The 14,381-nt window shown below is 44.3% G+C and overlaps 1 protein-coding gene and 1 long non-coding RNA gene across 2 annotated transcripts; both read right to left on the bottom strand.

Moving 5' to 3' along the window:
- Positions 1-1,025: 1,025 nt before the first annotated feature.
- LOC146753999 (uncharacterized) lies at positions 1,026-5,718 on the bottom strand. The gene is made up of 3 exons (XR_014940118.1): positions 5,134-5,718; positions 1,708-1,763; positions 1,026-1,300 (listed from the first exon to the last, which is right to left on the bottom strand). It is a non-coding gene; the product is annotated as an uncharacterized LOC146753999 (long non-coding RNA).
- A 46-nt stretch (positions 5,719-5,764) lies between these two features.
- Positions 5,765-12,255, bottom strand: LOC146753998 (zinc-regulated GTPase metalloprotein activator 1-like). Its single transcript, XM_085530076.1, has 7 exons — positions 11,995-12,255; positions 10,416-10,498; positions 9,323-9,367; positions 8,716-8,772; positions 7,374-7,425; positions 6,431-6,499; positions 5,765-6,328 (listed from the first exon to the last, which is right to left on the bottom strand). The coding sequence occupies exons 1-7, from the start codon at positions 12,253-12,255 to the stop codon at positions 6,110-6,112; spliced, it is 786 nt and encodes a 261-aa protein (XP_085386202.1). The 3' UTR covers positions 5,765-6,109.
- Between the last annotated feature and the right edge of the window lie 2,126 nt (positions 12,256-14,381).

Below are 14,381 nucleotides of genomic sequence, written 5' to 3'. Positions count from 1 at the left end.
GGACATCCAACGCTGCCGCCACATGGACTTCCGCACTAACTCAGGTAAGCAGCGAAGCTTTATCTCCAGGCATTTTCTGGCCACGTGCATGGAGAGCTTCCCAAAGGTCTTCGGACCGAGCTGCAGCTTTGAGATGACAGCATGCGCTTTGCTGACGCACTGGCTCCTGGATTTGATGTCAGTCACGCAAAAGCCTGCACAGTCTGTCTGACAGCTGGCATCCTTTATCTTTGATGTGTTGTCTGAGCCAGGAAGCGCTACGGTAGCTGTGGGATGCTCTTGCTCCTTGTCTGCTGCGTGGCTCGGAGGCAAAGCAATCTCTGCCGACTCCTGGGGGCAGCACTGCTTCTGGGGATGTTGCTGTGCCTGAGCCTGGCCCTGGCTGTGAGTCTGAGCCTTCTGCTGGATGGTCTTCCTGGCTTGACCCACGTCCCAGGGCAACAGAATATAGGGGGCGCATGGCATCAGTATGGGGAAATCTCCAGGGCTGGGTACACCACGGTCACTCTTCTGTTTCTTCTTGAGAACGCTGCCTGCAGTGCATTTGCCCTTGGCCTGGGTCTGCCCTGGCTTGATGGGCTTGGGCAGGACATGGCTGCATTGTCTTTCCCGTGCCAGCTGATGGGAGATCAAGAGCAATTTGGGCAGGGCGGCCATGCGCACTTCCAGGCTTTTCCGGGCCATATGGACCGTGAGGGCTCTGTAGGTATCAGCGCACCACAGGCATCCAGTGGGGCAGACTGGCAACAGCTTTGCCTGTGCTCTGCTGGCTACTTTCAAGGAGTCGATGTTGCCTTTTCCAGTGCAGCTTTGGATCTCAGCTGAAGTGCAGCAGTGACATGGCAGGCTGTTCCGCTCCACCAGCTCCTCCAGATCCTTCCAGGCTGCCTGCAGGAAGTCAGGGCCCAGCAGGGCCCAGGGCCTGAGCTCAGGCAGCTCCGACAGCAGCAGCTGCTGGAGCTCCTGGTCAGCCTTACTGCAGCGGCTCCATGGCTTGCAGTGTTTCTTGGCACCTGTAAAACAGGGAAGGTCACTGAGCCACAGGGCAACAGGAGCTCCAGAGATGCTCTGAGCCAGGCACATCCTTTTTAAATTAAACTCTTAAAATTTAGAAGGAACATTGGTGCTGATACATGTGAACGATGAACAGGGCTTAGCTGCTCCCAGAGGCTCAGCCCAGCCTGGAGATGGATGCTCCTGGGCAGGCCTGGGGCATGGGCTGGCCCTCACAGGACCTACCTGGCTTCAGTGCTGCTGCTCGCTGCCACCATTTCCTCAACCGCAAGCGTCGTCTGCCGGCCTGCGGACACACGGACATGGCTCCTGAGTCATGCTCCTGGGTGGTCTCGAAAAACTGCTCCCGACTCCCCCAGCCCCAAATCCCCCAGATGCAAGTCATCCCCACCCTCAAAATATCCCCTACCTGCAGGTTTCGGGCTACAGTGAGCAGGATAACTCCGGCCACAAGAAACATGAGGCCGTAGAGAAGGGCAAGGGTTATAAGGACAACGAGAGAGCTGCTGTCAACCATCGCTAAACGCTGGTCACGACCGCAATGGCAGAGGCGGGTCACCTCTCTGAACTCACAGCTTGAGCACGCTGACACCACAATGCTGCCCACCCGCCCTCGGAATCGTGACACGCTGCGGGGCGGAGCCTGAGCATGGGTTCTCTGCCTCCTCGTGCCCACCCCATGCCTGCACTCACCTCGTGCTGGCTGCCATCCTGTTACCAGGACTGCTCTCGGCTTGGGGAAGTATCAGCTGTGGAAGCACAACACACGGAAGTTGTGAAGCATGACCAGAAAAGAAACTGCCTGTAGCCAGTTAATGAGAGAAAGCTTGTGTGCTCGAACACCACATGCTCACTGTATGCTAAGCAATCAGTGGTAGAAGGGCTTTACAGCTTTATTGCTGCAACCAATCAGAGGAATTATGGTTATGAGAATTACTCTTTTTCCAATAAAGTGTCTCTGCTATTCAATCCTGGAGTGGCTGAGTGCGTTTCTCCCAGTAAACAGTGACCCCAATGTGATATCGGGACCAGCACAGCGACGCAGAGAGAGACCTCAGCAGGAGCGGGTCAGCTGGACTGACCTGGGATAAAGAAATCGCTGGTCATTGGAGTGGTGAACACAACCGAGGGCAGGATGGGGTAGAGCACATTTGCTGAAGAACAGGCAATTAGCGGACCCCTCCTGCATATCCTCACTAAGAGAGAGGTTAAGCATTGTGCTGCAAGGGTCTGCTGGCTGATGGCATCGTTCAAAGCCAATGGATTTCTGGCTACAGCTGGCAATACTGTAGCCAGAATATACTACAACAATATAACAACGGGCTGCAGATGCAATTTGGAAAGCTATAGGACAAGGAGGCTGGGATGCATCTCCTTGGGACTCATAGACTTGTGGATGTTCAGATTCCTCAGGTGCTCATGAACCTCATCTTTGCTTACAGTGAGGATGTAGATTCCGAAACCCCCTCCTACCAAACCCAAAGTTTGAGGGCTGTGTGGTGAGCAGTTATCAGAGAAGAGCGAGGCAAAAAAAGTTGCTGAGTTCCTCATCCTTCTCCTCGTCTGTTGTACAGGCCTGCGTGTGTCACTGACAAGGGGGTTACGCCCTCCTGGATTTTCTTTTTCTGGTTGAGGTACATGTAGAAGAGTTACGTGTTCTTTATGGCATCCCTTGTGGAGTTCAATTCAAGCAGGGTTTTGGCTTTCCTGAGCCTGTCAACAGGCTCTGACTGATCAGGTGGCCTATAGTAGACACCGCTCACAAGGCTCCCTTTCCTGCCTTGGTCTCTTAACTGTCACCCATATGACTTCTTTAGGGACAGCTCTTCACATTCTGTTCTTTCCTGTGTAGGTAGCAATGCCCACTCCTTCCTTCCTCACCTGTGCCTTCTGAACAGCTTGTAGCCACCAATAGGCACACTCCTAACTTGCGGAATAAAACTCTATAATCCAGAGATGGGTTATAAAGCAGGTATGTTTATTCCAGCGCCGGGTGCAAGGGGGATAGCTCCACCAAACTTGCACCCCGAACTGTAAAATCGTGACACAGATATAGGTACATCTAATACAGAGTCAATGATTTCTTGGAATTCTAATACATAGTCAATAGTTCTTGGAATTCTGATACATATTCAATAGTTCTTTAGCATGCAGACCCCCTCTTGTTCTTATCTGGGGGATGCAACTCCTCTTCTGGTATTTACAGTATCTATTCTCCTCCTTGCCTGATGTCGTCCAGTGAGGTCTCACTCCTTATCTGCATCCTCCCTGCTCTCCCAGGCCCCCCGTTTCTTTTACTTGTTACCTTTAAGTTTCCTTTACTTATTTCTATAATCTACCTTTAAGTTTCCCTTCCTTGTTTCTGTAAACTACCTTTAACTATTCCCCTCCTAGCCCCCCTTTCTTCCGAATTCCAGTAGAGCATCTGTTTCCTGCTTCACTGTTCACTCCAGTCAAGATAATCATCCCACCAGGTTTTGGTGACAGCAACTATATTGTGGTTTTACAGGAGCACAGTAGCTTCCAGCTCCTCCAGTTTGTTTCCCAAGCTGTGTGCACTGGTGTAGAAGCTCTTCAGCTGGGTAGCTGGTCTTCTCACTTCCTTAAAGGATAACTCCTTAATTCCTTTTAGGTATTTCCCTTGATTTTCCCCATTGGCTTCTCCTGTTGCCCCAGCACAGAATCACGGAATCACAGAATCACCAGGACTGGAAAAGACCCATGGGATCGCCCAGTCCAACCATCCACCCATCACCAACAGTTCTCACTAAACCACGTCCCTCAGTACAACTTCTCCCAGGTCTAATTCCTGAAAACTCAGCATGACAGGAGATAAGATCCAGAGGTACTGTGTTTATTCTGGGGTTTAAGGAGACCTGTAAAAAAACAGTAAGTAAAGAGCAGTGGAGGAAACGGTGCTTTGGAAAGGTGATTTCATGTAGGAGATGTTGGGGAGGGTGCAGAGGTCATCAGATCACTGTGATTTGCCTCCGGAACAGCATCTCTGCTTCCTGCAGGGGAAAACGTGCAAATTTGTCACTGAGACAGGTGCCAAGCACATACCCAGCACACAGCGCTGCTCAAGCACTTTGGTTTTGCAGAGGCTGCTCTTCGTAGATGTCGCGGAGTTCTCTCTAGAGCTCACTCCGTGACAGCGGGAACAAACCCGGGCAGGGAAGGAACAAAAGTACCTCCCCTCTCTAACTGCACGGTGCGGTGGCCAGGCCTGGCCCGGCTACGTGCGCTCGGAGGGAGGGGAAGGGAAGGGAGATTGCCATTGGATCTAGGAAGGAAAAATGAAAAAAAAGAACGTTCTGAGAACGAGCGGCAGTTTAATGAACCCAATGACACTAAACAACGACGAGAGAGTTTCAACAAAGAGAAAAAAACAAATTCCCAATCTCACCGCGAGCTGTGGGAAGCGAGAAGCTTCCAACCATGCCGCCTCCTCTCAGAGAATTGGGCGAAACCCCGTCCTCTCCCTCCATGCCCATTTAAGGCACCGAAAAGAAAAGCAAAGAGGGGAGGGGAGGGGGTCTGGACCATGCTCTCAGCCCAGGATTTCAATTCTGGGGTGCTCCTGTGTGGAGCAGGGTGTCAGTCCCTTCCAGTGCAGGATATTCTGTGATTCTTTGATTCTTAACAGTAACATTATCATGAAGTCGTTCTTTTCACCTTGCATTAGTTCCTGGTTTGTGGAAGCTTCTCCAAGCTACCTAATACTTATGACACTATGAATCAGTTCACGTCTGCTGGTGTCCTGGTTTCAGCTGGACAGAGCTGATTTTCTTCCCAGTGTCTGGTACGATGCTGTTTTGGCTTAAGGAGAAAAACAATGTTGGTAGCACACCGGTATGTCACCTGTTGCTGAGCAGCACCTCGGACTGTCCTGCCAGCAAGGGGCTGCTGCTGACACAAAGAGCTAGAACGGGACAGAACCAGAACCACATCTTTACTACCACACATACTGTAATTTATGGCCTCTTTTCACATACAAAAGTAACAGGTCTTTTTGCCTACTGGTACTTCTGCAAAGCGAAATGAATTCACCGGCATAAATTAAGCCTAATTCAAGATGCTAGAATTTTTTTGTGTTTAATCTAGACCATAAGAGCCAACCTTTCAACAGTAGGTGAGCTGGGATTCTTAGCAGGGCTCAGGAGTTTAACTGTGCAGTAGACTGGAAGCAGAAAAAGGTACTACTACAACATGGTGTGTCATTCAGTCCTTCTTATCACAAAAACTTGCAGATTTAAGCACAAGACTTCATCCTGTTTATAGTCCAGTGTCAACTGTTCTCATGCTTGTCTGTCACAGTTCCTATGAATACTTCTTTGATAATCTCTTTATTCAGGTTCCTACCTGCAAAGAGAAAAAAGATTAGCTAATTGTATTGTAGAGCATATTACAAAAATCCATTCCTGCAAGCAGAAGCCTGTAAGGTTTCTCACCAGAGAAGATACTTACTCTACCAATGAGTTAAAATAGTACTTTATCAAAACTAAGCTGCAGGAAACCACATTAATTTTATTTTCAAGAAATACGCAACTCAGCATTTTAAGATTTTCCGAAACGAACCTGACTTTGTACGCATTAATGACTTCATCATCTTCACAGTTATTGATTATGTGATCAAATACTCAAAGCATTCCCACGAACGTATTAGCAATTATTTGTTTTTAAAATAATCCCCAGTATGCTTACATAATTACACGGGGATGAATACACTTATGTGTAAATCACATCTTTAAAACTGCAGTCTGATATAATCAAAAAATTTTAGGTGGACCATAGCTAGCATTGTGCTGCATTGTTACACTCAATTAAACTTCTGTTTATTATGCCAATAACTGTAATCGTGGACAGAAACCTGTAACTACATCCCTAGATAAGGAGCCATCTAGGTGAAATATCCGGATGAGACCTTTCAGAGCAAAGGAGGGGACAACAACATCACCTCCTTTCACTTATGTCCTGATCATTCATCCTGTCCCACTCATGTTTGGGACTGCAAGTCTCCCCTTTCACTACACAGCAAGTAGTACTGTGGTTTGCTTCTCTGTCAGATACCTTGAGTGGTCTCATTGGCCAGCAGCTATTTAAGTGTCTCTACATGGATCAATGACAAACTGATGTTCTCTCTTTTGTCTGCTCTTTGACCTGTATGTGGCTGACAATACACTGCAGTTTCTTTCCATTTAAAAAGAGGGAAAGCACAAAACAAAGAGGTTGGAAGTTTCAGGCAAACCTTCAGTCTTATGACATCCATGGTACATCCAGTCCTATCTTTCACATTCTTTTCCCACAGAAGATTCTACAAAGAGGAAAAATGTTTTCACAAACAGAACAGCGTAAGATGATTTTCTACAAAAGGACACAGTGATTTCGCACTTGACTGCGATGTATTCATATTTACCTGTATAAAGAGATTAAGGTTTTCTTCCTTAATACTTCCTAGGACTACAAGTTTTACTGTCACTATGTCCTGTAAATGGAAAGACACACAAGACAGACAAGATAGACGCTTAAAAGCAGCATTTAGCACAGAACTGCTTATACTTTAAAAAAGTGACAGGCCAGACCCTTTCCCCTTCAATTATTTATTAAAAATCAAAACCACAAAACAGACAAAATACTGTATTTTCTCTCTAAATAAAACACAATCACCAAGATAAAAATGCAATTTAAACTGTAATATGCAAGGATTGTTTTATTGCACAGAGCAAGAGAGAAGATTCTACCCTGACATAAATGAAAGCTGGGTTACATATCTGGAAAAACAAAGCATTTCACATTCCTAACCTTCTAGCACACGTGCGATTATAGGATTTATATCAAATTTATAGGAAAACCTAATTCACTGTTACAGGTTGATCTGTTGATCTTCTGTGTGAAAACAAAGGGAAGCACTCACAGAATGTGTCTCTCTAACACCTTAATTCATACAAAGTTGTGAACAGAAACTCCCCAGTATCTACAAACACTGACATCATTTCGACCTACGGGATAAATATCAGGTGTAAGTATAGGGCTCAATTCTCAAATCTCAATTGCTCAAGAAGGGCAAATATTGAAAAGAATAGTATTACTTGTCTGTTGTAGTAATGCTCTCCATGTACAAGAACACAGTTTCCAACAACAGAACTCTTAAACCATATTTGAAAGCAGAACTCAGTATATACATTTACTATCTATCTCTATCAAAGTACATGGCATTCAGTGTAATATTCCAGAGATCTTAAACATACGATTCTCTACCTGAAACCTTCTGAAAAAATAAGATGATTAGTATGCCATGGTTGCAGTTATCCTGAACTATCTTCTAACAGCGAGACTGAAGCAGTGCTTGCTGTAATTACCTTGTCGAGATGTGCATCTGTTGTCTTCATACTCTCGAATTTTTTCTGCAAGCTGTAAACAAGCAGATGTTGCATTTGCACTGGATGGATGCAGTGTCATTATCTCAAACAAGATCTACACAAACTCTTCAGTACTGCAGACCAAAACTAAAGTGCTGTTATCAAAGTAATTTTCAACAGTTAATTCAGCTTTAATCTCAGAATAGTTATGTTTAATTATGTTTGTTTGATCTTTCAAATGATCTGTGATAGGAAGTCTGCCATAGCTTAACTGCTGGAATTCCACTGTCAATTCTCTAATTTGACTATAGTAATGTACAGAACAATTACGGATTTCCTTTCTAGATTAGGAAAAAAATTCTGACCTATGAGTGATAAAGCAAGGAGTGACCTATTGGATGGTCATTTCTGGTTGGATTCAAGCTGTCCTTGGGCCAAGAGAGTCTGTTCTGGTTAGAAACGCTTTGTTCTAACTCAGCTGTCAGTGTCTTACAAGAAAGACTTAGGAGACCCATTTTCACAACAAGGCTAGGAGTACGACCTACTAACTTTTAACCATCATAGAGTAAGTCGCCATGGACTTCTATATACATTTTACACTCTTACATCTTTATAAAACAAAAAAGTAACTTCTGACATCTGTGGGATGATTTGTTGGGCATCACTTCTTGAAACTATGTTAGGAAGTAAAAAATGAACAAAGCCATTGCTTCTAAGAGTAAAATGTGCAGTATAAAATGAAGTGAAATACTATACACCACTTTCTACTTAACTCATTCCCAAAGCTAATTCCCACTGCACACTGTGCAGTGTTTGCTAATTTAAAGCTGAGCCTCTTAGTCATAAAAGAACCAGAGGACATAACGGATCCAGGAACACGCTGAACAACATTTCCAAGGCTTAGGTTGTTGTGGAACTCAGAGTTTCCTGTGAAAACTAAGGTCTCCAGTTCATCACAATGTAAAGCAAGAAAAAAATTAAATCCTCTGAGTTTTAAGAGAACCAGAAAAAAGCACTGAGATCTTATTGATTAGTAGTAGTACTAATGGACAACTTAAAGCCTCAACAAGGGAAACGGGGGGAAAACGCCAAACAATCATGGGTGCTTTGGCTCTCATTTCATTTTACAAACCCTACAATCTTTTGCTGCATGTATCTCAAGTGGAAAAACATCCTCTTTCTATTACTTCTTACTCTTACTGAGAATTGTAAACCAGTGTCTGAACTAGAACATGGAACAGAAATTCAGATGCAGACGCTGCCTAAATGTAAATGTACCTACTTCATGCGTGTATCTATGCAATGAGCATTACTTTTAATAAAAGTGAACTTACTGTCATACCTGATTCCAGATAGACTGTCAAAAGCATGCAGGTCCAGCACATTGGAAAGATCAACTCTGCACAGATAGGGAGAGAAAGAAAGGTTTGTATTTTCACTGCATGTAGGAATTATGTGTACTGAAGCTTCGATTACTCATTTTTAAACATATAAATAATTGTCCATGTTTGTTGTTTTTTTTTCCTGATCTCTTATTCCAATGCAAAGCACCAGAAGCTAGCCCTATTTTCACATGTCAGCAGTCAGAGCTACCTACCATGGAGTAAAGCAGCTTTCAGCTGTACAGTAATATGGGAGCATAAAAAGAGAATTTTAGTGAATACAGTTAAAAAATAAATTAATACTAAAAAATCAAACAACCAACCAAACAAAAAAAACCACACAAGAATCTGTTTTCTGAAAGATGTGATTTGTATTGGATGCCTAAGTGTTATCTAATTCTCTGATGGGAACAATCGTTCTGTACCTCTTTGAACACAAGCACACATTAAAACACAGTACAGGTAGGTATGCATGTGCACAGCCAACAGATCATAATGAAAGCTTGGTAAAAATAATGTCAGTGGGACAGGATTTGGTACTTGTTGGAATACAGGTTAATCTAATACCTCGACCTTTGTGTCTCCAAAATTTCAACAAGTCCATTTATTGACCTAAAACAAATAGAAAAAAGCAAAATGAGGTGCAAACGCAACTGTAATATATCGATTGAACAATTTAACAATGTAGAGCAATACAAGAAACATAACGACATCTCTCACACTGTTACTAAATGTTTTACAGTCCAAGAGGCATCAAGAAAAAGTTTGCTTTTGTGACATTTTATATCCGAACCAAGGTCAAAATTCACAACTTCTGACAATAAAATATTACTACTGAACATAGCATTTTTCTTCTCCCAGTACAAACTGCAAGGTTAAGAATTCTCAAGAGTCTGAACCACAAATAACGTTGCAAAGTATTTCTCAATATTCCATTTTGTCTGTCAGGGTACTGAGAAAGATGGAACACACCTTTGAACACTGGTTTAATTCAGCCCATTGGTTCTTTTACATCCATGACAATTATTCAGATATCTTCCATACCCCTTTATATTTGCTAATAAACATGTATGTACTAGCAGACATTGCCCCCTGTAGTTAACTCAGACAAATGGCAACAGCTGCCCAATACTATAAGAATGTGAGCACTTAAGACAAAGGTCTATTATAAGGCATTTTTTAGGCCTAATTTAGCCAAGGAAACAGTGTGGAGTTGCACCAGAAGAGGGTCAGGTTGGGTATTAGGAAAAGGTTCTTCACCAGAGGGCGGTAGACATGGAACAGCCCCAAGCAGCCAGAGTTCAAGGAACATTTGGAGAAAGCTCTCAGACATAGAATTGGAATTTTGGGTGGTCTTGAGTAGAGCCAGAGGTTGGAGTCAATGGTCCTTGAAGGTTCCTTCCAACTTAAGAGCATCCTTTGATTCTATTCTATAATTCTACACTTCTGAGCAGGTAACATCAAATCTTACTTAGGCAAGCTGGTAAGACTGTGGAAGCACAGAAATGCACTGGAAACATCTCCAGAAAGGGGCAGACTCTTTTTCACTGCTTTCTCACTGCTCTTTTTCACTACACGATCTGTTGGAACAATCATGAGATCTAATTTCTAATACCATTTGAGCATGTACAATGTCACGGTTATACCAGAAATTTCATACCTGACAGTTGTTCTGACTTTATTCAATTCTTCCCTTGACACCAAATCCGTTTTATTGACGATTACAAGATCAGCTAATGCAACCTGCGTATGCATTTGGAAAAAGAAAAAAGAACACCTTGAACAAGCAGTTTTTTGTAAGGCAGAAGCAGTATGTCTCTCATAGCACTGTAAAATTACTAGATTGTTAATACAGGAAGGCAAACATTAACCAAACCATCAGCCAACTAAAACATCGTGGAATTACTACAGTATTAGCTTCTTGAGGTTACTTGTGGCTTGTGCATTTCAGTAGACAAAAGTAGCAGCAGCCAGTGACATGAAAGACAAGCCATGGCCACTGAAATGTTTACAAGCACAGCATGCTGAGGCTTTTTCACTGCTAGCAAAAATGTATAGCTAATGGTGAGGAGACTATACTGAAAACTGTTTTTGTAGCTGAAAGTTGAGCTTCTTTCAACCTGTTATTTGTACTCTATCTGTTGTAGTTTCCATGGAAAAAAAAGAGGAGGCATTATTTTCAGATCAACCTACTTATTAGAAAATTCATATCTAAGCAGAATGATCAAATGAAGTACAGAGTAAGTTTTGTTTTCTACCTTTGTTTAAAAGCAAGGGAGGGGAAAACCTTAGAAAAGAAAAAGAATCAATTTTGAATGATCTTCCGCACAGTGCAGTCACTGACTATGATTAAAAAAGTGGTTTTGATATCCATACCGAGACGCTTCGTTGACAAGGCCTTCTGGCTTCTCCTCTCTGAAGTGCTAGACAATAATTAAAACAACTGGATTAAGCATGTTTAAAAAATGCTCAAATTAATTTGCATTTAAACTATGCCAAAATCATTTTACACAATGTATGATTTTCATTCATACCGCTTAAGTTACTACATTGTAAGGAACTGTTTTTATGGCCAACTACAAATGAAAAAGCTAGAAATGAAAAACTATTTCTGCACTTACCAATCCTCACTGCTCTGTAGGTCTGTTCTTTCAGTACACTTTACTTAGATGCCTCTGTTACCTGACATTTTATTCTACTTCCAGGCAACTAAATCATCTGTTAATCCGATCCAGTATGTAGTAGTCCAACCCTCTAACCTCTCCTCCCCGTAGCTGCCATTACAGTCATTCAATTACCTGACTTACAACGTTAAGTCACTTGTTACCACACTCGTGTCAGAGATATGTTCTTACTCCTCCTGCTGCTAGTAATACGGATCAATGACAGTCTCTAAGACAAAGTTCTCCCACAAATTCCATAGCAATGCAAAAATTTATTTGAAATACAACCAAGATTCTTGAGTGAAATGATAGAACCTAGAACAAAACTATTGTCGTGAACCTGCTTTAGCAGGATTGGACTTGATGATCCCCAGTTGTCCATTCCAACCCCCACAGTTCTGAGATTCCATGAATCTCAGAATATCAAGTCACATACGACTCTGAGCCAGGAACATCCTTTCTAAAGAAAACTATTAAAGTTTAAAAGGAACATTGGTGCTGATATATGTGAACCATGAACAGGGCTCAGCTGCTTTATCTCCAGGCATTTTCTGGCCATGTGCATGGAGAGCTTACCCCGTTGGCCGCGGCCATCTGGACGACGATCTCGATGGCCGTCTTGCTCAAGTAGCGGCCGTCGCTGCCCACCACCATGGTGCAGCCCTGGCGGTCGCGGAGATCGACGGAGGAGAGCAGGCTCTGCACGAAGCTGGGCAGGTAGTTGCGCTGGCTCTCCAAGAGCCCCGTGGGGCGCCGCAGCCCCCCGCCGCCCGTCGGCCGCTGGTCCTCGTAGGGCGTCGTCTGCACCGTCAGCACCGGGATGGGGTTCCTCTCCATAGCGATGCCCGGTGCCGCCCGCCCGGCCGCGGCTCCACTGCGGAGCGGCGGCCTCACACAGGCTCCCGGTCGGAGCCAACGGCGGGGCGAAGAGAGGCGGTTCCGTCCGCCTCAGCGGCGCGGGCTCGGGCTCCCTGACGGCCGGCCCCCGCGGGACGGAGGCGGGTCGGCTCGCCCCTCGGAGGCCCGGGGGGCGGTGGGACAGCGGCGCAGCGGGGGTGCCTGGGAGGGCGCGGGGTCGCGCCGCCCCTTCCCCGTTCGGCGGAGCCCCGCCGGCGCCGCGCTGCGCGCAGGGACGCGCGGGACTTCCCAGAGCCGTGCCGTCTGCAGGATGCCCACTGCTCCCAAGGCTGATCCCAGGGAGCCCTCCTGCTGGAGGGGACACCTCCCTCTAGACCAGCTTGCTCAAAGCCTGCTCACGCTTCTTTTCATGCAGTCTAGGCTACTGTTGGCCTTCTGGGCTGCAAGCACGCATTGCCAGCTCACATTGAATCTTACCTCAACCCACAGCCCCACAGCCCTCTCCTCAGGGCTGCTCTCAAGCCATTTCTCTGCCCAACATGTATCTGTACTCAACGCAGGGGCAGGAAAAAAAGGTTCAGACAAGCTTAAGAGTGATGACTTCAGGGATGCCACATCTGTTTTTCCCAGTGCTTTCTCTTCATCAAAGGTATGTTATGACACAGCCTTCTTTATCTTCCATCACCCTTTCCCAGGAGTGCTGCAGGCCATGTTTCCTGCACACTGGTACTTGGGCACAATGCAGCCTTCCACGTTTAACATTCATAGCTTTCCGTTTTCTTTTTTCTTTCTTTTTTTTTTTTTTTCTGCTACCTTTTTGCACTGTCTTATCAGAGCTTGTGTACTCAACAGCCATCAACAAAACTATCTTTTAATGTGGCAAAGATGAGGTATCAGGCTGGACAGTTCTTCAAAACACATAAATTGCTCCCGGTACCTACAGAGCTAAACAGAGGAGCAGCACAGCACGCGTGGTCTATAACAGAAGTGAGGATTTCATACACCAGCATCCATCTGCAGCATCCCTGGGAATCATATTTTTGAATAGTTTCATTTTTGTTGTATAAGTAAAATTGACGGATCCGCCAACTAACCTGACTTATCCCAGGACCTCAACTGTCTGGGGGAGAGACACAAACATGGACGCCATGATGTCTTCTCTCAATTTATTGTTGCGTCACACTCCTTATATAACATCCTAAATCCCACACAGACGTGTACACCCACTAGGCAAAACCCGATGCACGCAAAAGAACCTATACACACACCTACCTAAACCCCCCGCCCACTAACTCTTGACCTACAGGCCCAACTCAGCTATTCTAGAACAGTCCATCTACTCAGAACAATTGTATGCACTCATAAATCCTTACAACAACAACTTAGTACCCCAACATAAAATCCATGCAGTTTCTTGGATTTAAATGGGATTGTTTATTTATTCGTTTGTTGAAGCTCTTTATTTTTGTTGAAGCTCTTTATTTATTTATTTTTCTTGTCTTGGAAATGTGTCCAGCTGTACTGAGAAAATGCTGCTTTCACGTTCTTCAAATACTGAAGTGTTCTTTTCACTTAGCTAATTAAATTCACCCTCCTTCACTGATGGTGGGGGCAGAAAGCACAAGTTTAGCTCCTAACGTACCTTGGATGTCGTCATCCCATGTCGCAGTGGTGTCAGTAAAATCCTTCAACAAAAAGCTGAAGACAAAATTCTCTTTGTTTTAAAGAAAAAAACATTTGGAAAGGAAGATAAAAATATCACCATGAATGTAAAAAGATCCATCACTAAAAGTACGCAGGCTTTTCCTTCCTTGCCTTTACTACTGCAAAGAAGCATGAAGTCAAGATCAGCTTAGGAATTTCTGAGGAGAAAAGAAGAACGTTATTGAAGAACAAAGCATGTAGAGGCAACAAAATAAATGCTACCACTAGATGGTAGCAAATACTAATTTACTGTATTCTGATAACAATATTTGACCATTAAAAAACAAACAAACAAACAAACAAAAAACAAACAGTGAAATCCTGTGAGAAGGGAACAGATGGGATAACTGCCTGACTGGAATAAAACTCTATTCTCTCTGGAGACAATAACAGAATTTCTC

This window comes from Coturnix japonica, chromosome Z (assembly GCF_054131305.1).
Source record: "Coturnix japonica strain WE chromosome Z, WE-NBRP24, whole genome shotgun sequence".
In the NCBI taxonomy this organism is placed as follows: domain Eukaryota; kingdom Metazoa; phylum Chordata; class Aves; order Galliformes; family Phasianidae; genus Coturnix; species Coturnix japonica.
The sequence above is the reverse complement of the archived record's forward strand: the minus strand, read 5'-3'. Positions and strand labels throughout refer to the sequence as shown.

What these genes read in the sequence shown, in the direction of transcription:
- LOC146753998 (XM_085530076.1), bottom strand. Translation starts at nt 12,255, where the DNA reads ATGGAGAGGAACCCCATCCCGGTGCTGACGGTGCAGACGACGCCCTAC. An exon ending in AGATGGCCGCGGCCAACGGG is followed by an intron (nt 10,499 to 11,994) that starts GTAAGCTCTCCA and finishes ATGCATACGCAG; the next exon opens with GTTGCATTAGCTGATCTTGT. An exon ending in TTGGAGACACAAAGGTCGAG is followed by an intron (nt 8,773 to 9,322) that starts GTATTAGATTAA and finishes CTATCTGTGCAG; the next exon opens with AGTTGATCTTTCCAATGTGC.